The 20316-nt window shown below is 37.2% G+C and overlaps 2 protein-coding genes across 2 annotated transcripts in view; one reads left to right on the top strand and one right to left on the bottom strand.

Annotated features, from left to right (window-relative positions):
- drg1 (developmentally regulated GTP binding protein 1) overlaps positions 1–7140 on the top strand; it is an 8227-nt gene extending 1087 nt beyond the window's left edge. The window contains exons 2-9 of the mRNA XM_024299180.2: positions 827–950; positions 1068–1243; positions 1339–1408; positions 1747–1916; positions 2336–2466; positions 2827–2994; positions 3124–3246; positions 6785–7140. Of these exons, the coding sequence (XP_024154948.1) occupies positions 827–950; positions 1068–1243; positions 1339–1408; positions 1747–1916; positions 2336–2466; positions 2827–2994; positions 3124–3246; positions 6785–6884 (1062 nt within the window). The 3' untranslated portion in view covers positions 6885–7140. The remainder of the gene's footprint in view (positions 1–826; positions 951–1067; positions 1244–1338; positions 1409–1746; positions 1917–2335; positions 2467–2826; positions 2995–3123; positions 3247–6784) is intronic.
- Positions 7141–13092: 5952 nt separating this feature from the next.
- On the bottom strand, positions 13093–17810 carry stard7 (StAR-related lipid transfer (START) domain containing 7). The gene is made up of 8 exons (XM_024299179.2): positions 16896–17810; positions 16470–16633; positions 16315–16364; positions 15687–15797; positions 15484–15566; positions 15287–15386; positions 15125–15209; positions 13093–15000 (listed from the first exon to the last, which is right to left on the bottom strand). The coding sequence occupies exons 1-8, from the start codon at positions 17342–17344 to the stop codon at positions 14822–14824; spliced, it is 1221 nt and encodes a 406-aa protein (XP_024154947.1). The 5' UTR covers positions 17345–17810; the 3' UTR covers positions 13093–14821.
- Positions 17811–20316: the final 2506 nt, after the last annotated feature.

Here is a 20316-nt window from a genome sequence, read left to right as displayed (position 1 = left end):
AAAAATACAAATAACTCCCTGTATAGAGATTGTAACTTAATTATTACAAATATACAAAATAAAGTAATTGTTTATTTTAAATTTGATTTATTTCAAGTATTATTGACAATTGAATACTACAATAACAAAGTAACAACACACATATCAAACCCGCTTATGATAGAATGTACAGTATTACACTGATTAGAAAGACGATGCCATCTTCTTGACAGTGCAATTACTTATAATCATGACAGATTTTTGCAGTAATGTATATGGTACGCACACACAGACCACATCAGATTCATTTCATATGATGACTATCAATTAAAGTCAAGTAGAGTTCGATTTGTTGCTTGAATGGGAGTGGAAAGAAGCTGATTTATATAATCCCACCTCTATTGAGTTCTTTCTTTTATATGTATTTTTGCATAATTGCCATAATCAGATTATGGTATGCAGTTTTAAAATCGCTATTTGTTTGTTTTGTTTAGTATCTGTTAATGAAGGTATGGGAAAAATATGTCAAATATACAAATAATAGGGTTCAACTAAAATAAATAGTAGTTTTTGCACATCTGTTAAAGGAAATGTACATGTTAAGATTAAAAAAGGAAATTGATCATAAAATTTAACTCCAAACATTCCCACCCAACAATACCTACCAATATTTTGTCACTGTGTAGAAGATTTAAATCAGTCAACAAGATGTATAGAAATAAACTTGCCTTCTGTCCGTTTACTCTTTTGGTTTTTTTTTTTTACCAAAAAAATATAGTTAAAAAAAGGAAGTCAACCTGATCATTTCTCATTCAATAATGCAAACTGGTGTCTTTGTATCCCGCAGATGGCCAGAACTCAGAAGAACAAGGCCACAGCTCACCACTTGGGTCTGCTCAAAGCACGTCTTGCCAAACTGAGAAGGGAGCTCATCACACCAAAAGGAGGCAGTGGGGGTGGAACCGGGGAAGGTGTGATTAAAATAAGGCTTAATATTTAATTGAATTTAATTTCTGAACATAATTTTTTAAACTGTCTTCTGTTTATCGTTGTTGCCTACCTGATTTCGTCTTTTCTGTGGCTTTCAGGCTTTGATGTCGCAAAAACAGGAGATGCTCGCGTCGGCTTTGTTGGTTTTCCTTCAGTCGGAAAGTCAACACTGCTAAGTAATCTTGCAGGTGTTTATTCTGAGGTTGCTGCCTATGAGTTCACCACCCTTACTACAGTACCTGGTGTCATTCGGTATAAGGGTGCCAAAATTCAGGTACCTAAAATATCAATATTTGTTTTACTGTTTCCAGAAAAAAAGCTTGGAGTGGTTGGATTGCAATGAGTTGTGTTTTTCCTTTTCCTTTATAGCTTCTGGATCTCCCAGGAATCATTGAGGGAGCCAAAGATGGCAAGGGCCGAGGCAGACAGGTCATTGCAGGTGTGCTCATTGTGCTTCTCTACTACAAGAAGTTTCAATTTTCATGTTTAAATTGTTTTTTTTGTCGTCAGAATTATCTTGTAAAGTCCAAACGTTACCACATTGGAATTATTGATATATTTTACCCTTTGTTTTTATTTATTAGTTGTTTTTTCCTGCAGGCTACATATCTATGTCAGATCATGTTTTGAAAGCGCTCGTGAATTTATTAAACTCCTCCTACCTTATATCGTTTTGGAAAATTAGAACCCCCCAGATATACATTTTTTTTTTCCTCTTACTGCAGAAATGAAAAGCTCTTTCTTTGTACTCATTGTTATCTTTTCTTTGCCTTTTAGTGGCTCGAACCTGCAATCTAATCCTTATAGTGCTGGATGTGTTGAAGCCTCTTGTTCATAAGAAGCTAATAGAACACGAGCTGGAGGGCTTTGGAATCCGACTTAACAAGCAACCACCCAACATTGGATACAAGAAGAAGGACAAAGGAGGCATTAACTTTACCACCACAGTATGTCTCACGCGGCACATCAGGGTTTTACATTCACTGATGCCACCTTTTCCACAGTAACGTAAAAAAGAAGTTGACTGTTTGAATATAGAACATTTAATAAATGTTTTATTCAATGAGTAATATTTGAATTAATTATGTATTCCTATGGGATGTATATGAAGCAATGCTGCTATGTTAAAAAAAAAAATTCTTACCAAAAATGTATTTTTTTTATTCCTGCAGCAAAGCAAGAATTTCTCCATATATTAAAATTTTGTTCTGACTTTAAAAGCTTTAAAACAGTAGAAATGTGTTTTCTAAATGCCAGCTTATGATTCTGTGGATCTTTTTGTGTTATTAAATCTTTAGATTTAAGGTTAAATCATTCTTCAGTGTTGGGTTTAATTGTGTGCAAATATTCTTTTGTCCATCATTAGTGTCCACAAACTGAGCTCGACGGTGACACGGTTAAGAGCATCCTGGCTGAATACAAGATCCACAACGCGGATATCACTCTGCGTGCCGACTGTACCGCCGATGACCTCATTGATGTGGTGGAGGGAAATCGGTAAGCCACTGAAGTGCCACAGTGCTCCTCCCCCATTCATTCCCTGTGTGTGTGGCCATTAAGGAGTCACATGTGAACCCAATGACACCAGTGCAGGTGTATTTAAAAAATACTTTGCAGTATCCAGCTATCATACCTTGTGCTGACTCAAAAGTATAGATATACAAGAACAAGTTTTTTTTTTTTTTAAAGCATTGTGTACTGTGTTAAGTGGGTTCTATGTTTGTGATTTATGACCGCACACACCAGGACTGCATTAACGTAGAGTATAATTTATTACAGAACTGACACGTATTAAAAGAAACTGTTTTCTTGCAGCTTTTTGGACATTTACCCCCCTGTTTGTCCTTGTCTCATCAGGGTCTACATCCCATGCATTTATGTCTTAAATAAAATAGACCAAATCTCCATCGAAGAGCTCGACATCATTTACAAGGTGCCACACTGTGTCCCCATCTCAGCCCACCACCGCTGGAATTTTGATGACCTGCTGGAGAGGATGTGGGATTACCTTAAGCTTGTGCGCATGTAAGTGGAGGCTGTGAATGCAAAGGGTCATCTGGGATTTAAATGGCTAATTTAGCAGAAACTAAATGTTTGCAGTTCTTTCTTTTACAGAACATTTAAGCTAATTGATGATAATTTGCTTTTTTGCAGCTACACCAAACCCAAAGGACAGCTTCCTGATTACACAGCTCCTGTTGTGCTCCCTGATCAACGAACTTCTGTTGAGGATTTCTGCTTAAAGATTCACAAAAACCTCATCAAAGAGCTGAAGTAGTAAGTATTGTTGCACAAGATAAAGATTTTGACACAAAATTATCCGTAACTGTGTCACTTGAGAACACTGAAGAGGTCTCAGTTAATTTAAAAGAAGAAGAAAAAAATCTCCTACATCATGTTTCCCAATTGAGGAGTTAAAGTACAGCATGTTCAGTCTGGACAATGCATTTATGAAGTCCATTTCTCTGGGTCTGGCACTGAAACCACTACGGTTAAATGAGTTATTCCCTAAAGAACTATAAAACTAGATTCCAAGGCAGTTTATGTGGCTTTGAAACATTATTTGCGGTCAAACGTCTTTCTTCTTAGTGAGCAGACCTTATACCCTGGAGAAATGGGCTGAACTGAAGGTGGTAATATGCATCTCACAATTGACTTGCAGCAAAAACTAGTCTTTTTGCATTGATGTCCTCTTTGCACTTGAAGCTTGAATCAAGTGTGCATTAGTGTGTACTACTCACTTTATCAATTTAATGTTTCCATAGAAACTCTTAAGATAAAGCCTAATATATAGTGAGGCAACTTAGTATTTAAACACCTTGTGATTTTGCAAGTTCTCCCTCTTAGAAATCATGAAGGTGTCTGACATTTTTATCTTAGGTGAATGTCTACTGTGAGAGACATAATCTAAAAAAATGGAAATCATATTACATTATTATTTGTTTGCTACTGCTGCAAATAGATATTTAAACGACTGAGAAAACCAATGTTAATATTTGGTTTAGAAGCCTTTGTGTTTACACAGTTCAAGCATTTCTTGTAATTTCTCACCAGGTTTGCAACACACCACAGGAGATATTTTTGCCCACTCTTCCTCACAGATCTTCTCTAGATCAGTAGGTTTTTGGGCCGTTGCTGAGAAACACTGAGTTTGAGCTTCCCCCAAAAATGTTCTTTTGAGTGTAGGTCTGGAGGCTTGCTAGGCCACTCCACAACCTTGATATGCATCTTATGGAGCCACTCCTTGGTTATCCTGGCTGTGTGATTCGGGTCATTGTCTTGGTGGAAGACCCAGCCACGACCCGTCTTCAATGATCTAACGGAGGGAAGGAGATTGTTCCTCAAAATCTTGCAATAGATGGCCCCGGTCATCCTCTCCTTAATACAGTGTAGTCATTCTGTCCCATATGCAGAAACACCCCCATAGCATGATGCTACCACCCCCATGCTTCACAGAAGAGATGGTGTTCTTGGGATGGTACTCATCATTCTATTTCCTGCAACTATTTCGAGTGGAATTAAGATCAAAAAGTTCTATTTTGGTCTCATCTAATCACATGACTTTCTCCCATGAGTCTCTTGAATCATCCAAATGGTCATCGGCAAACTTAAGACGGGCCTGGACATGTGCCGGTTTACTCAGGGAAACCTTCCGTCCCATGCATAATTTCAAACCATGGCGTCTTAGTGTAATACTAACAGTAACTTTGGAAACGGTGGTCCCAGCTCTTTTCAGGTCTTTGACCAGCTCATCCCATGCAGTCCTGGGCTGAGTCCTCACCTTTCTTAGGATCACTGAGATCCTACGAGGTGAGATCTTCCATGGAGCCCCAGTCTGAGGGAGATTGACAGTCATGTTTAGCTTTTTCCATTTTCTTATGAATTTGCTCCAACAGTTGATCTTTTTTTATTTTTACCAAGCTGCTTGGAAATCAGCCTGTAGTCCTTCCAGCCTTGTGGAGGTCTAGCATTTTAACTCTGGTGTCTTTGGACAGCTCTTTGGTTTTAGCTATGTTAGTAGTTTGAGTTTTACTGATTGTTCTGGGTAGACTGTTATCTTTATGCAGTTAACCAGCTCAAACAGGTGCTTCTAATTTAGGATAATAAGGGGGGTGGACTATTTAAAGGTGAACTAACAGGTCTTTGAGGGTCAGAATTCTAGCTGGTAGACAGGTGTTCAAATACTCATTTTTAGGCAGCAGTATTTTAAAAATCATACAAATTTTTTCCAGAATTTTTTAAACGTATAAATGATTTTTTTTTCTTCAAAAATAATAGTTAAATGAACAGTGATTTACAAAGGAGTTAATAACACCCTCATAATAAAATTAAAAAAAGGTCTTGTTAGTGTCTCATTAGCTGGTACCAAACATAAAACTGGTTAAAGTGATACCAAACATGAAGCTGGTTTCAAATGATTATTTACTGGGTTCCACCTTTCACTCTGAAGCCCTTGACAAAGAAAGGCATGTTAGACCATTATTCTGGAACAATATTGCATTAGTGTGGGTCAGCTGTGGGAACTAAGATGATTAGACCTCCTGACTGCATGATAGATGCATCTGAACTCATTATGATGTTGTGGCATGCTTTCCACTCTTTTACATGCATCAGAGAAAAGGTTCTAAATAAAACATCTGTCTGGTTATTGTGTTATCTTAACCCACCTATTAACATAGTTTAAGTCTGCATGTAATTAGTCACATACATCAAAAATACAGCTCTTGTCTCAAATCACAAGTGGCACACTTTAGGGTTTTCATTTAATCAATATATATCAATCAATATGTGCATCTAATACATACGTTTCTGCGCAATCTTTATTATTATGCAGATAAAAAGACAGCAGGCACAGCAATTCTGCAGCATTATGCTACACGTATGGGAAACATTAATCGTCTACTGTGCACTACTACGACAAAGCCCAGCTATGCAGGCAGCATGAAAGCAGTCTTTGTTGATATTTGAAATAAATGTCAACATACGTGTCATATGTGTACCTACGCAGATTTATAGAAAAGTGATTCACTAAAAGAAGTGATCAGTTTTAGGGTTAATGCACCAAGTAGCTGCATCTAATGTGTTTTTCTACATCGATCCAAGACTGCATAATGTTGAGTGTCACTCACACTTACCAGAAATTTTGTACCTAGGGTATTTTGGCTGGAACGCATTGGCGTAGTCGTGTCAGATGTAAAATAGTTGGCTGTTAAACATTTTCTTACAAGACACATCGACCGCTAAAACAGAAAGTACTGCCCGTTGCAGTCTCAGTGAACAGGAAAGGTCTCTTGTTCTTAAAGCTGTAATCTTGTTGCTCATATAATTTTTTTTTTTTTTGGCTTTTACCCAAACGTAAGTACTATTACTATATGCCTGTGGTCTAGCGAAAAAAAAGCGTATTTGTGCATCAGTCATTAAAATAGCTCAGTCACTTTAATCATAGCCTCCTTTTTATGGCGAAAGAGATGGATGAAGCATTGATTGAAGTTTATTTTTGGATCTGAGATGATTTTCTTTAACCAGCATCTAAAAGTCTTTGAGCTCAGGTCATTAATCTGTCTGTATGTTGCTGCTTCTGTGCATTAAATGTCCTTGAGGGAATGGACGGGTCAAACGGTGTCACATGCACTTAGAAGGCTTTTTATAAAGGTTGACATTAGATTATTTCTCGTCATAGTAAAACCATTTTTCGTACCGAAATGCTGAACAGTGCAATCAAGGATTTAATGTAGTGTCATTTTTTTTTCATTTTTAGGGTGGGGTTCTATTTTATATTTATTTATATGTTAAAGCTTTCTCTTTCTTCTTCTAGTGCACTCGTGTGGGGCTCCTCAGTAAAACACAACCCTCAAAAGGTGGGCAAGGACCACGTGCTGGAGGACGAAGACGTGATTCAGCTGGTCAAAAAGTAAAAAAAGGATCTGAAATCTCTGCATGGCCTCTGCATCACGTCGCCTTTACGGCCTCTCAGCGCATCATCGACATGTCCGTCAGGACATTTGTTATGTGGATCCACATTGTTTGGCTGAATGTGAAATAAAAAAAATGTAAATGTGTTATATCAAAAGCAAATCTACAGTTCTTAACCTAATGCATAGTTCATATTGAATATTGGTTAAAATTGTATAAGAACAAGTCCCAACAATAAAACCATATTTGATCCTTTGATTCTCTTTCATATGTCTTCGATGTGTATTTTCTGAATTTCTCAAAAAAAAAAAAAAAAAAAACTCTTAAAAGATGGAGCGTTGAGACATTTATGCATATAAAAAGTAGAAAAAACTGCATTCAAATCTGGATTTTTAAAAAATTCCCAAAAAGTGACCTTGTTGAATTCATCAAGAGGCCATCTCCCCCCGTCTGGATAAAAGAAGTGAAAAAGCAGGTTCCATTTGAAAGCATTGTACAGCCCAGTGATTTATGTGGCAGTGATGATGGGGGCAGTTTTTCAGACTGCTGGCCCACACCCTTTTTTTGTGGTGGGGACAGCCACTCAGGTTAATCAGTTCATTCACTCCACTGCTGTTTGGGGTCATCAGATACCAGCTGTTCAGAAAGAAACAAGCATCCATAAAATATAAAATAGTCTTCCGAACGAGCTGTGCAAACATCTGGGAGCCGCACACGACACGAATCGGCCATTTTGTGCCTGCATTGATTGCAGTCATGGCGGCTTTGCTTGTAAATGATTATGCAGACTTTGCGTGATGGATGTAACCATTATGCAGACTTTCTTTCCAATATGCAGCATTGGAGCTACTAAAGCACTGAGTTGCAAAGTAGGTTCTTGCACATGTCTGCAAAAGGTGGAAATGAAAGACATTTGAATCAAATGATTAAAGATTTAAGTCATAGAAGACATTGTTTTCTATGCCATTTCATATCAATGTTTAACTCTTTTAATTAGATTTTTGATCAAGGAATCCAATTATGTTTGCAGTGTACATATTTAAAAGGCTTGAATCTAAGAAAAAATACCTGCCACCATTTGCTAAGAGAAATGTTTTACATGTTGTCCTGGCGTTTTAGTCAATTTCATCCTGAAGGTCAACTCGATCACGCCACTATATTAGTTCGGAGAGCCTTCTATCAAGAGTTTATTTGATGTTAAACACTTGGGTCCCCAATCTATGCAAATAGGTGCTCCTCACTATAGCTGCAGTGTTGGGAGGCGATGCATGTCTGTCCAACAGCAGCATCAAGATCAACTCTCCTCAGACACTGCTGCTCCCCCACCCCTTTACCCTGTAAATTATAGCAGCACTTTAGCTAATGAAAGAGTTGAGGACCGGGCACTAATAAAAGCCATTAAGTGAATAAAGCACTTCCCCCTCTAACAAAATTAAAGAATCTACCCATTTAGAAAGGGAGGACTCTGTATTAATATTTATGAAATGCGGAACCAGCGACCCACCCAAACTCCCCAACTACCATCCAATCCCAGACTGACCAAGTCCTCTTTGCCACTGCACCTATCCCAAGACAACATTACCAACCCCTCCTAGCTTGAAGGAGGAGCAGGAGTTGGGGACTTGAAGGGTGCTGAGGATGCACTCTGGACAGAGTGTCTCCAGTTGAGCGAGCGGGAAGACCCCCAAGACGGCGCCCACTTCTTCCACTCCGGACTCAGCCGCGAACGTCTTTCTTCAACTTTTAGGCCACTGGATGGATGGAAAAGGTGGGTTTTTTTCCCCAAAAATCCAAAGACAACTTTAGACGTTTTTACCAAAATAAGAGCAAGATCAATCTGGTTAATTTTATAACGTTTAACTGGTTTGTCAAATTAGTCAGACTTTGAAAAGGATCCAATGTCTTCTTTTTCCCTATATGTCCTTATTCATTTTAAATAGTTTTAATTGATGTGACGATAAAGATCTTCATCAAGAAAACACATTGGGGGAAAAACCTCAAAATCAAGGTAAGAATTCTCAACATCATGTCATAATCATCTACTAAAATCATCCCATTGATCTCACCGTATTGTCCTGAACATTTCCATTCCTCAATCCACTACCTTTACCATTCTTCCAAAGTACTACCATTTTGGGTTCATTTGGTCACTCCAATTTGTCCTTGTTGCATTCATATGCATCATGGCATCATTTCATTACACAAAGTGCTTCAGTTATCTGGGCTCTAAGTTGATTACAGCATCATCTCATTTTAGTAAACTGTCCCTGGGGAGCCGAAAGAGACTCAGGAGAAGGTAACAAGATTGTGAAGCATTTTGGGGAAACGGCTCCTTCAACTTGATCGTATCACGATTCTTTTACGTTCCACTCATGGAACGGTAACACAGTTAGGACTGAAACGACAAAAGTGGTTACGTCCTTCAGTTGAGGAGATGTCCTTAGCGGGACAGTGGTGATATGAGTGTATTTCTCAAGGTCAGTAGGTCACCAAGTCTCTTAAAGTCAATTTTTATGAAAACTCGATGTCTGGACTCAATGAGGAGCCACGATTCCCATCAAGGTCATCCAGTTTGATCACTTTGACATTGATAACTGGATAACCATGAAGTTATTTATCTGGGTAAACGTTTGTTAGCTTTTCCATGAAAATTTGTAGAAAAAGTTGAGTATTTTAGTGTTTAGACTGAAGAAAGGCACAAAAACGATTAGGTACAGTTTCCAATAAAGTCCGTTAGAATTGGGCGAGAAGGATGAGAGGGTGTGGTTTGACGCAGTTCGTGCGCAGGAAGGGTGTAGCCCTTTTTTCCGCAGTGAGCATGACCTATGACTAATCCTTTTTTTTATTATACTGCAGTGGTCCCTATTTGCAACTTCACGATTCTTTCTCCGAAAAATCTTGGATCTTCTGCCAAATACCTTTTAGTCTTTTGTGAAGTTTGAATTTCAGAAGACGGCTAAGCAGTGGAAATATCCTAACAGAAAACCAAAAGGAAGCTTTTGCAGTTTGCGTCGTGTTTTAAAAGGGTTTTTGGTAATTGAGCGTGCATGCAAATTTTATACATTTGACTTTTGACATTTTTGGTGCTGTGTGACCTTTTTTTTGTTGTTTTTTAGGTATTTTTATATTTTTGACATTGCCCAGGACCCCATTGTGCTTGATCTAACCATGCAGTGGATGCTCTCTCCATGGTTGTGCCAAGCACCTTGGAGGCTTGTGAGCACTTTCTGCGCAAAACGATCAACTGCTTGAAAAAAGAAAAAATAAATCAAACTTTTTGCATGTTATTGAAATTTTGAAGATATGAAAATGTGAATAAAGTGAATGTTCAAAATAAGAAATCAGTTGTGTAAATAGTTGAAAGCAGCTTCAATTTAAGATTTTGTTTTCATTTTTAGGACCATTTCAATGTGAGAATGTAAAATCATGAATAATAAATAACTTCCAAACATCTTGTGTGTTTAAATGAAAATTATGTGTATTTTATTGAATAAAAAAGGTAACTTTGAAAAAGACAAAGGTCAAAGTCTTGTGCTCTATTGAGATAAAAGCTGGGATTTTCTTCATGATGAGTAGCAGCAAAACATCCCATTTACAGTAAAAAATGTATCATAGTAATTTCTCCATGACTCTCACTGTGTGTCACCTGTCATTAGCGCAGACGCATTATGGATCAGTAAATCGAACCCTTAAACCTTCCTACAATCAACCTGAACAACAAAGGTATATAAGCTGATCACGTTTTACAGGTATTATTCATATTTGGTGTTAAGCTGAATCTTGTAAATCAAGTTCGTGTTTTATCAAACTGATTGTACTGCAATAATAAAAATCCCCCTTAAAAAACAGACTCTTTTTAATTGTTTTATGACTTGCTGTAATTGATGGATGCTTTTTTTTCTGCAGGTTTAGGATGTTGGACACATAAGAAAAATCCAATCAAGTGAGCGGAAAAAGAATAAAGAAAAAAATAATGTATACGTTTTTTTAAATTATTTATATATTGTAATTATATAGGCTTGGTTGTTCCAGTTGGATCTTCGTTTGGTTTTAGTTATCTCTCTTTTGCTGCCAACCTCTTGGTTCTTCCTCTCAAAACTTTTGGTTACATCAAGTACAGTTTATCAACTGTTTGTCAAGTGACGCACACGCTTTTCTTTGCTCTGAGAGCGAGTTTCCATGGCACTGACGAGGCAGCGGGCCAGAATGTCGGGGCGCTTTACTGAAGAAGCTACTTCAGCTAATAGGGAACTAAATCATGACTTCATTGACTTTATTTGCTGCCCTGCTTGTCTGACATGTGGAAATATTGACTACAGCAGTTTCAGTAGTGCAGACAATATGCCTCCCCACTCCACCCCACCCCAAACACCCACATGCACTATTGCATCAGTTGTAGCAGGAGGACAGCATCTATGAGTGCACACACTTAGAAAATTAGGATTTGATTGATGGATGCTGCTCCTCTGCAGTGTGGAATTTTGCATCAGGGGGAAACCATGAACCCAGTTGAGCTTTCAATTTTTCAGTATTATATGATAAATATTCTGCATTTTTTCTTAGACAAACCTGTGAAAATACTGCCTGTTATTAGTATGTGTGCTACAGCAGCCAGCAGCAGTCCAGATTTTGTTTCATGTTTGTGTCACCATTTAAATCACCGATCATCATTTAGTCCATACCCAAGAAAATAAATAAAGGGGAAGGAATTTAAGGAGGAAGTGGGACCGCATCGTGGATTACATGAACTATTCTAGTATACTGCTGATGACGATAAAACTGGCTATCTTCTATAGTGAAATGTGGAAAGACATGTAGGTAAATTATTTGCATTTGAATTTTAAGAATGAAGTGAACATGTTGTTCTATGTGACTCTCAAAGGATTTGTTTGAAAAAAATCTGTTTCTGTTTAGGATACCTTTTTTTGTAATCAAATGTGTATATTTAAAGACCTATTTATTTATTTATTTCAATAAGGTTTCTTTAAATCTTCTAGTATTTATGCAAAGAAAAACAGTAACTTTGAGTTTTTATTAATTTCTTCATACACAAACATTATATACATTATGTAGTACCCTTCTTGTTCAATTGTAGTCACCGTGCTGTACTATAACTGCACAGTATGCTTAATCACACACACGTATGGTGAGAAAAGCAGACGTTACAAAGCAGGGATTTTCAACCTTTAACAATAAAAGAGCTATTTGGTCTAGTTTCCTATAACCAAAACTGAGCGAGAGCTACAAAAATCACAGTTCAGAAAAATACACTTTGTTTTTGTAGCTATTAATTTATAGCATTTAGCTTTTAAATATGTACAATTATTTTATATTCTTTACATCAATTTCACTTTTGACTATTTGCCTATGAAAGCAGCACACACAAGTTCCTTTCAAAATAAAATGCGACCTGAGCCACATAAGTCTCCAGCTGCAGCAGTTTTACTTGAATTAAAAGAGTAAGAAAGTCAAATGAAATATGACACTTTCTATATTTATGACATTGATACACAGTCATGTTTATTCTCCTTTTACTATTAAATAGAAACAGCAACACTGATGTTTAATCCATTAAAAAAAATCTAAATGTGCTTCAAGCTTATTTTAATAAATCATTTTTGCCAACATTTTTTGTAAGTTATTTGTCATTTTAAAAATCTAAATATGACAAAACTTAAAGAAATCCTCCAAAACTACAAACCTATTATTTATTAGAATCATTGGCATTTTTCTTGATAGCCAAAGAGCCTGAATAGAGGGATCAACTTACGGTGAGGGAACACAGATTCAAAAAGAGTCTAGGTGGGAAATACAGGAGAGATTTATAGATCCTAAAGAAAATTTGAAAGCAGTGAAAGTGATACTCAAACAATGGCAGGAATAAAAGGAAAAAACAGTATTTTTCAAACTTCCCCCACTTTTCATAAAAATAGGAAATGATGTGTTTCATCATGACTGCCTAAAACATTTGTCAAACACCTGACAAGTCTGTGATTTGACCACGTCTTCTCCCAAAGCAGCTCAGATGGACCTCCATGTAATCTGGCACCGACCTTTCCCCCAGACTGGGAACACATCCACAGATTATCCCATTACAGTGGACCACGACAGTTGTTTCAAACAGACACGCCGCTAATCTCTTACTTTGCCAAGACAGGACAAAGTCACTCTACAGTCACAAGGCGAAATGATAAGAGGAACACAAAGTGGTGTCATTTCAACTGGTTAGTCACTCCTTTATTTCAAATTTTATGTAATTGTTGGGGTGTGAGTACACCAGCTCAGTAAACCACACGTGCTGGTTAAGAATAACCAAAAAAACCCTGTAGAGAACTGCAGGTGGCACACTGGTATCTTTAAATAACAGCCCTGGCTGCTACATTCAGACACATGCTTACTGTCGGCAAAAAATATGGCATATTTAATTAGGTTAAAAATGAATTTCACAGTTTAGTTTGACCATCTGAGAAAAAAAAAAGTAATTTTATTACAAACAAATTCAATATATCATAATCACACACAGCCATAATTACTAGATGTTGAGACATTCTAAAAATGAAACTTTTGACACACTTTAGGGTGAATTAGTACACGGAACTTCACCCAAAAAAGAAAAAAAAAAAGAAGCATAGCACAAAGACGGAACAGTCATTAAAATGTTCCACAAATTCTGCCTAAAATTTAACATGAAGCTCTTTTTCTTTTAAACACAACAGGATATCGGAGTGCCAGTCTGACAGGCTGTAAACACTGCATTTAATGATTTAGGCGACATTTAAATCCCCATGTGGCCCCTTCTGTACACCATTTTCATACAGTTTCTTGCCAATACATATAGGGTGACCTTTGAGAAATCACAAAATTCCAGAACTTTAAAAAAATAATGATTAAAACTTTTTAACAGAGCTTGTCTTCCAGTCCAGTCTATGTTTTTTTTGTTTTTTTATTGACAAACTAACACCACGGGAAAAAAAACACACCCATAACTACAAAAAGTGAACATTTCACTTCGACAAACATAAATTTGAATGGAGTATAAATTAGACAAACGGAAATTGTATTAACTAGTGGATGGATAGGGCAGGTTTTGCATCAGGAAGGGCACTGTTTTGTTTCTCTGCTTTTCACACGAGGCTTTATATGGTTGTTATAAGACACTATGCCCCCTAATGCCTGAAGGAAGTTTCAACTTCAGAGAGCTGGCATCTCTCAGCACACACACTCTGTAAGTGGAAAATATGAGAACTGTACTAATCTGTGTAAAAGAAAAAAAAGTTTCAGAATTATCTTAAATTCAGTGAACTCTAACTGTGTTACTTTATAAAAGCACTATTTGCAATTTTCCTGTTCAACCATAGAAATCTCATGCAGACAACACACGTGCTTTAAATATATAAAATGAGGGAACCTGAAATAATAGTGCCAAATAGAGTTAAATTCTTCAACTGAAAGAAACCAAAAACAAGTAGAGATTAGATTTCCTTGTCATACGCTGCAAAATCCAATGCATGAATTCACAGCCACAGTTATGTGGAAGCGCACCACATTTATCAAATGGTATGACACTCAAAAATAGTGAAGAGAAAGACGGTGATTTCCCAAAAGCGTCTCTTTACTATAGGAAATGTTTAATGTTAGTGATGCTTTGCACAAGCAATTTTATCAAACTATGTAAAATAGTCTGTGGCATTGACTGGTTAAGCAAAAAAAAAAAAAGTGTTTTTTTTTTTGTATTTTTATTTCTACAAAAACAGTGATGCCGTCACTAATGCAATTGAGATGTCTCCTCGACGACCACGACTGTTTCACATCTGGATGGACGTGTTTTTATGTAAGCGTACCCATAAAAGTGGGATTGGAGGGTTTAATTTGAACTCAAGTGCAAGTGAGAGGAAAAAAAAAATCAGCAAATGAGGGTCTGGTCGATGAAATGTCCACCTCAGGCGTAAATCTGCCCAGAACCACCTGTGTGCGCGCTTTCTCCACTGAGCCGGTCCTGGTTGGCGGGGCGATTCATGTCGCTGGATTTAATGACGCCTGTGTAGTCATGAATCCCCATTTCCAAGTTCTTAGCCCGCAAAGCAGCAACATGCAGCTTCTCTAGGAAATCAGGCATTCCTGAAAAAGATTTTTAAAAAGATGAGCAAGGATGAGGGGTGCAGTGAATATATCTAATAATTCAACTTTGTAGAATATTGTTCATCTGAACTTAAATCTAGTTTCTGCAATTAAAGGAGCTTACCGCTTGAAACCATCCAGCTCACACAGTAACGTGGAAAGACAGTCTGTGGATCATCGCTGTACGTCAACAGGTAATCAAACCCATTCTGTGAAAATAAAACCAAACCTGAGTCAAACATAGATCTCACAGCTAATTTGTGCAGCATTACATTTACAAACAAACCTCATCGAAGGACTTGTGAGGGCGAATGACCATCTTTGATTGGTACGAGTGGACTCTCACAAACTCCTGACTCTCTGGGACTTTAGGATGCTGCACAGCCCTGGAACAACAACAACAACAACAACAACAACAAACAAGGTCAGTTTTGACTTGTTTTGGTTGTTTTGGCTTTAAAATTATACATTTTTCTATCTTACCTGGAGACCAAAATCATTAGATTGTTGTTGATATCAACTTCATAGCGACGTACGTATACATAGTCTCTTGAATACAATGGATACTGTAAGAAAAGTACAGTACAAATGTTTCTTGGTGAAACAGACATCAAATGTTGGCTTATATTTGCTTAAATAACAAAAATCCACAAAGAAGAGATATTTAGGAAAAACATTCAACTTACAGGAAAGTGTGTTGCCCAGTGCACGACTTCAGAGCCCGTCATCGAGTCTCTGTCAATCACTTCAAGTTTAATAACCAAGGCATCCCACTTCTTCCTGTATTCAGTGTCCAACTGGGGAAAATGAGATCAGACTTTTTTTTTAAAAGAGCTGAAATGCTAGAATTTTTCTGGAAAAGGACAAACACTAAAGGTGAGACCCACTTGAGGGAACAATATGGCAGACAATCAACCCTTCCGCCCATAACATCCATTTAAAATGTGATCATTTGATGCTTTTCAAATTTTTTTAGATTATTCACAAAATTCAACTTCACATGCAAATAGAGTAAAGGACCAAAGAACATTTACGGATAAATAGCCATCAAAAAGCAGATATTTCAGTTGATGCATCGCTCAAAAAGTTAAAAAATATGCATTATAATTTACAATAGCTTAATGGGGACAGTCCAGCAGTGCACTAGAGGAATTTTCTGGCTAGCATCACAGTATAAAATACAGAAGAAAATGGTCTCCATCATGAGATTGCTCCACTCTGAACCAAACTCATTTGCTTAAGTACAACCGGCTTTATTTTTGGATGTAAACAGTCTCAGCCAATAAATGACTTTAATACTGCAGAAAACTTTACCTGCACATTGAAGAATTGTCTTGGAGTGACATCGTTGTATGAACCCAAGACTAGAAGAAAAACAAAAACAGAGATCGCATAAGAGGTTGCCCCTTCACATAACCCTCCTCTGCTTTTAGCTCTGTGCTGGTCATGAGTGCATTCACATGGCTGACCTCTATATTCATAGAGGTGGCTGTTGGGAATAGGTCTCTTCCACACTCTGAAATCTTTCTTCTCCATCACGACTTCCCAGCTGGCATCTGGCTGTCCGCTCACAGTTCCAGATGATGTGTACATACGTTTAACATCCTCCAAGGCCTGCAGTTCGAGTCCACACCTTCAAAAAAGGATTATAAATATGACGAATCAGAGAATAGTGAGCATTTATGGTGTCTTTTTTCAGCTGTAGTATTATTATTTACAATGGTATTCCATGTTTCACCTGTTTAATCGTGTGTTAACAATAAATAAATGCACTTATAGCTGAATGATTCAAAGTTCTGAGAGTCAGAAGTTGCATGTGAGTGCAGATTCCCTGAGATTTATTACAACAATGACTGTCATATAACATTTTGTGAGTTTAAATAAAGGTTGCTTACCTGCGCATTTCCTCATCTTGAATTTTCTCGTTTTCCCACATGAAGATCCCAGCCAGAGCAGCCACGAGCTTCCCCGTGGGAGCGTTTCTGCTCTGAAATCTGCGCCATATATTCCCAACCAGGGTCCACTTGGTTCGCTCGGAGTAAATATTGGAGTAAAGCTCCCCGACCTGGCAAGCGCGCCGGAGCCTCTGGCCGGTCACGAAGCCACAGTGGTCCGCAAATATCGACAGCAGCCCCTTCCTTCTCTGACCTGCGGCCTCGTTGGCACCCACACTTGCCCTCTGGAGCCATGACAACAGCAGGCCCACGTTCCTCCCCAGCCACGGGATCTTCTGCAGCTTTTCTCTGCCCTCCTCCACGGCTCGCCTGAACGACCTGGAGCTCTGGAGCCTCATTGTGTTTACGCCGATCTCGCAGACGGGACGACGGGGAACAGAGTGAAACATGACAGCTGTGGCTGTGACACGAGATCCCAGGATAACGACAACAGAAAGCACTTCGCAGAAGCAAGGTTATCTAAAGATCTTTAGGAAAAAATTAATGCCCCGAGAAGAAACACAGTGCATCATACATATATATGAAGAACGATGCTTTCGGGTCGTAAAGTCGGAGCTGTTTTGGTCAGATGAAAACGCTGCTTGTCACCCTCGTGTGCGAACACGAGACGAGCACCGTTAGCCTTAGCAAGTCATCTGTCACTTCTACTATTTTAGAGCAGAAAAACTCACGAACATCCCGAAAAAATATCCTAAATAAATCTTTTTGCTGAAATATAAAATCTAAAATGCATACTTAACCGCTATGTACTTGTTTATCTGACCCTTTTCGCTATTCAAACTGTAGTTGTGGATTTGACCTCCTCTTACTATCCACTATGTCACGCCCACTTTTAAAGCCCGCCTTACAAACTAAAATCCAGTTGTTTATTGGGCGCTTTCATGACATAGGGCAGTTTTGATTGGTCTAAAGAAAAGCCTGTCAACTAAGGAACAGCATGTTTATATGTCAAAGCAATGGTGCGTCACATCAACCTTTTTCAAATACAACTTTATTGATCATGGATTGACAACAGTGATTTCTGCTTTTTGGTTTTTGTCAGTATGAAAAGGCCTGTCGCTTTGATTATTTGCAGTCACGTGCCCAAATGCATTAATTTTAATTAAAAAACAGATCTTTTTTACGTTATTTAACATATTTATTATACTGTCATTTGTTTAAAAATAAAAAAATAATAAAAAATAGGGCACACTTCCAAACATTTGCAGATAACTAAAGTATTTATCTTATCATTTTAAAAGTCAAAACAAAGTTATAACTTCTGATCTTTTTTCAAATACGTTTCATAATATTTGTGTATTAAATGCACATGCTTCAAAAACATTTTATGTTGTGTTGCGTTCCATGGTCTCTTAAGGAAATATACAGATCTGTATACTATGCTGTATTATTAAGTACAGACAACATGAGAAATAGTTTCTGTGGGAAAACTTGATCATACTTTAAGTCCACATTTTTTCCAAAGAACTAAATTACACTCTTTTATGAGTATTAAAGACCACATAATGACTAAGCAGATCATCTGTTCTGAATGGAAAAAGCTTTGAAGAGAAGATCCACTCCAATATTCCTGTGACAACTGAATAAATATTAACATAAAATGTTTTTCTTTCATTCGTTCATTTATTTATTTATTTTTTGTTGTTGTTTTTGAATATATACTGAACAAGTTTTTGAACTATCTAGCTTAAGTGAGCAAACAAATAATTAAAATGAGTTAAAAGTGAATAAATTAAAGAATAAAAAAACTGAAAGATGTAAAATAACACATTAACCTGAAAATACGCCGGATGGCGCTGTTTATCAATGCATCCATCCATCCATCTTCTTGACCGCTTCTTACCTTTCGGGGTCGCGGGGTGCATATAAAGTAAATTTCACATTTTTGAAAAATATTTAAATAAGTCTTATGCCAATGTTAAAGGCTAAAATGTAAAATTACAATAAATGTTCTAACTTTAGAAGTGTTTCAAAAAAAAAAACTAGACAATGCTTTCCTCTAAAATAAAAAAATGATTATATTTAATTATATAATTGCAAAACTAAAGTTAAAAAATCTAATTTATAGGTTTAGTTGGTCAGATCGCAGTAACCCAGTTTGAGTGAGGCGTGGTTTCTGATGTGGACTTTTAACTTACTTGTGAGTCTGCTTCTCAGAACTGTCGTCTTTCATCCCTGCATTATTTGGAAAATCAGGAACATGCTGTCACAGAAAGCCAATGAAAAACTAGATCGTGCTTCTGTAGTTCCTCATCATCAGGTAATTTCTCTGAAAAGCCTCCAGCTGATAACAAAAAGTATTGCCGGAGTTCTGAGTATGATTGTTGGGAGAGATCATATTTCAAAAGTTTTAGTTTAACCTATCATTATCATCTGCTTGCCTGTTTTCAGTATAATATATTTCAAGATAATGTCACTACTATTTGACCATGAAGCTATAAAATAAAATAAAAATAGCATTCTATCTTAGATGAGGAACACCTTATTTGGAGTCGGCAGTATTAATTCCTGGAATTTTCTTAACCAGAATGGGGAGCAAAGTCTTTACTTTCGGGATTTTGTGAATCAATTCCTTTCTGTAGTTCAGGAGGCAGATACATCTTTATCTTTAAAGACAGAGTTGAAACTTTCTTTTTTCAATAAAGCTTAAAGTTGGCCTAAATAACCCTAAAGCATAGATTAGATATTTAACTGCTGGGACTTGATAGGATGAATGGAGTCACTATGAGGTGGAGGTTGGCTCCTCACCTTCCTCACTATACCAGTGTAAACTACTACTATAAACAATGCTGGTTCAGCTGGTTTTTAATGCTTTTCAGACAAAAGCTACTTGAATTGTTAAATATTTCAAGGAAGAAAATTCTCAACCTCAAAATAACATCACCCTGATGAAGGAGAGCTTTCACTGACCCGATGGTCTAATTTTTAAAAATACGTTGAAAATCTATGTTTTTAAACACTTTATACAGTTGCTTTTAAAGGTTCTAAGGGATGGGATTTTTTTTACGGTGAATTAAACTTTCAAATCATGCATGATCTCTGCTGCTTTGTTATTAAAATATATAAATGCCTAGAATTATATAAGCAGAACACACATAATTGGCTGTGTGTGACAAGGTCTCAGAAAACATGGGAGGTAGACCTTGTGACCCAAGGTGAGGGCACAAAACCGACTGCTGTTGCTTGGGAATTTTTTATTTTATAGGTCATATGATTATTTCAATATATGAAAATAACTAGCTAAAACCCAACATGTTTTCAGCCGGGTTATTAGAAGCCCTGTGCTGTAAACTTCTTCTCTCAAGTTAGAAGGATTATCTTTCATCATGCTGCACAACACCTTTTCTCTTCTTTGAAAGAC

Source organism: Oryzias melastigma, linkage group LG12 (assembly GCF_002922805.2).
Source record: "Oryzias melastigma strain HK-1 linkage group LG12, ASM292280v2, whole genome shotgun sequence".
NCBI lineage: Eukaryota > Metazoa > Chordata > Actinopteri > Beloniformes > Adrianichthyidae > Oryzias > Oryzias melastigma.
This window is presented reverse-complemented; position numbering and strand designations above follow the sequence as displayed.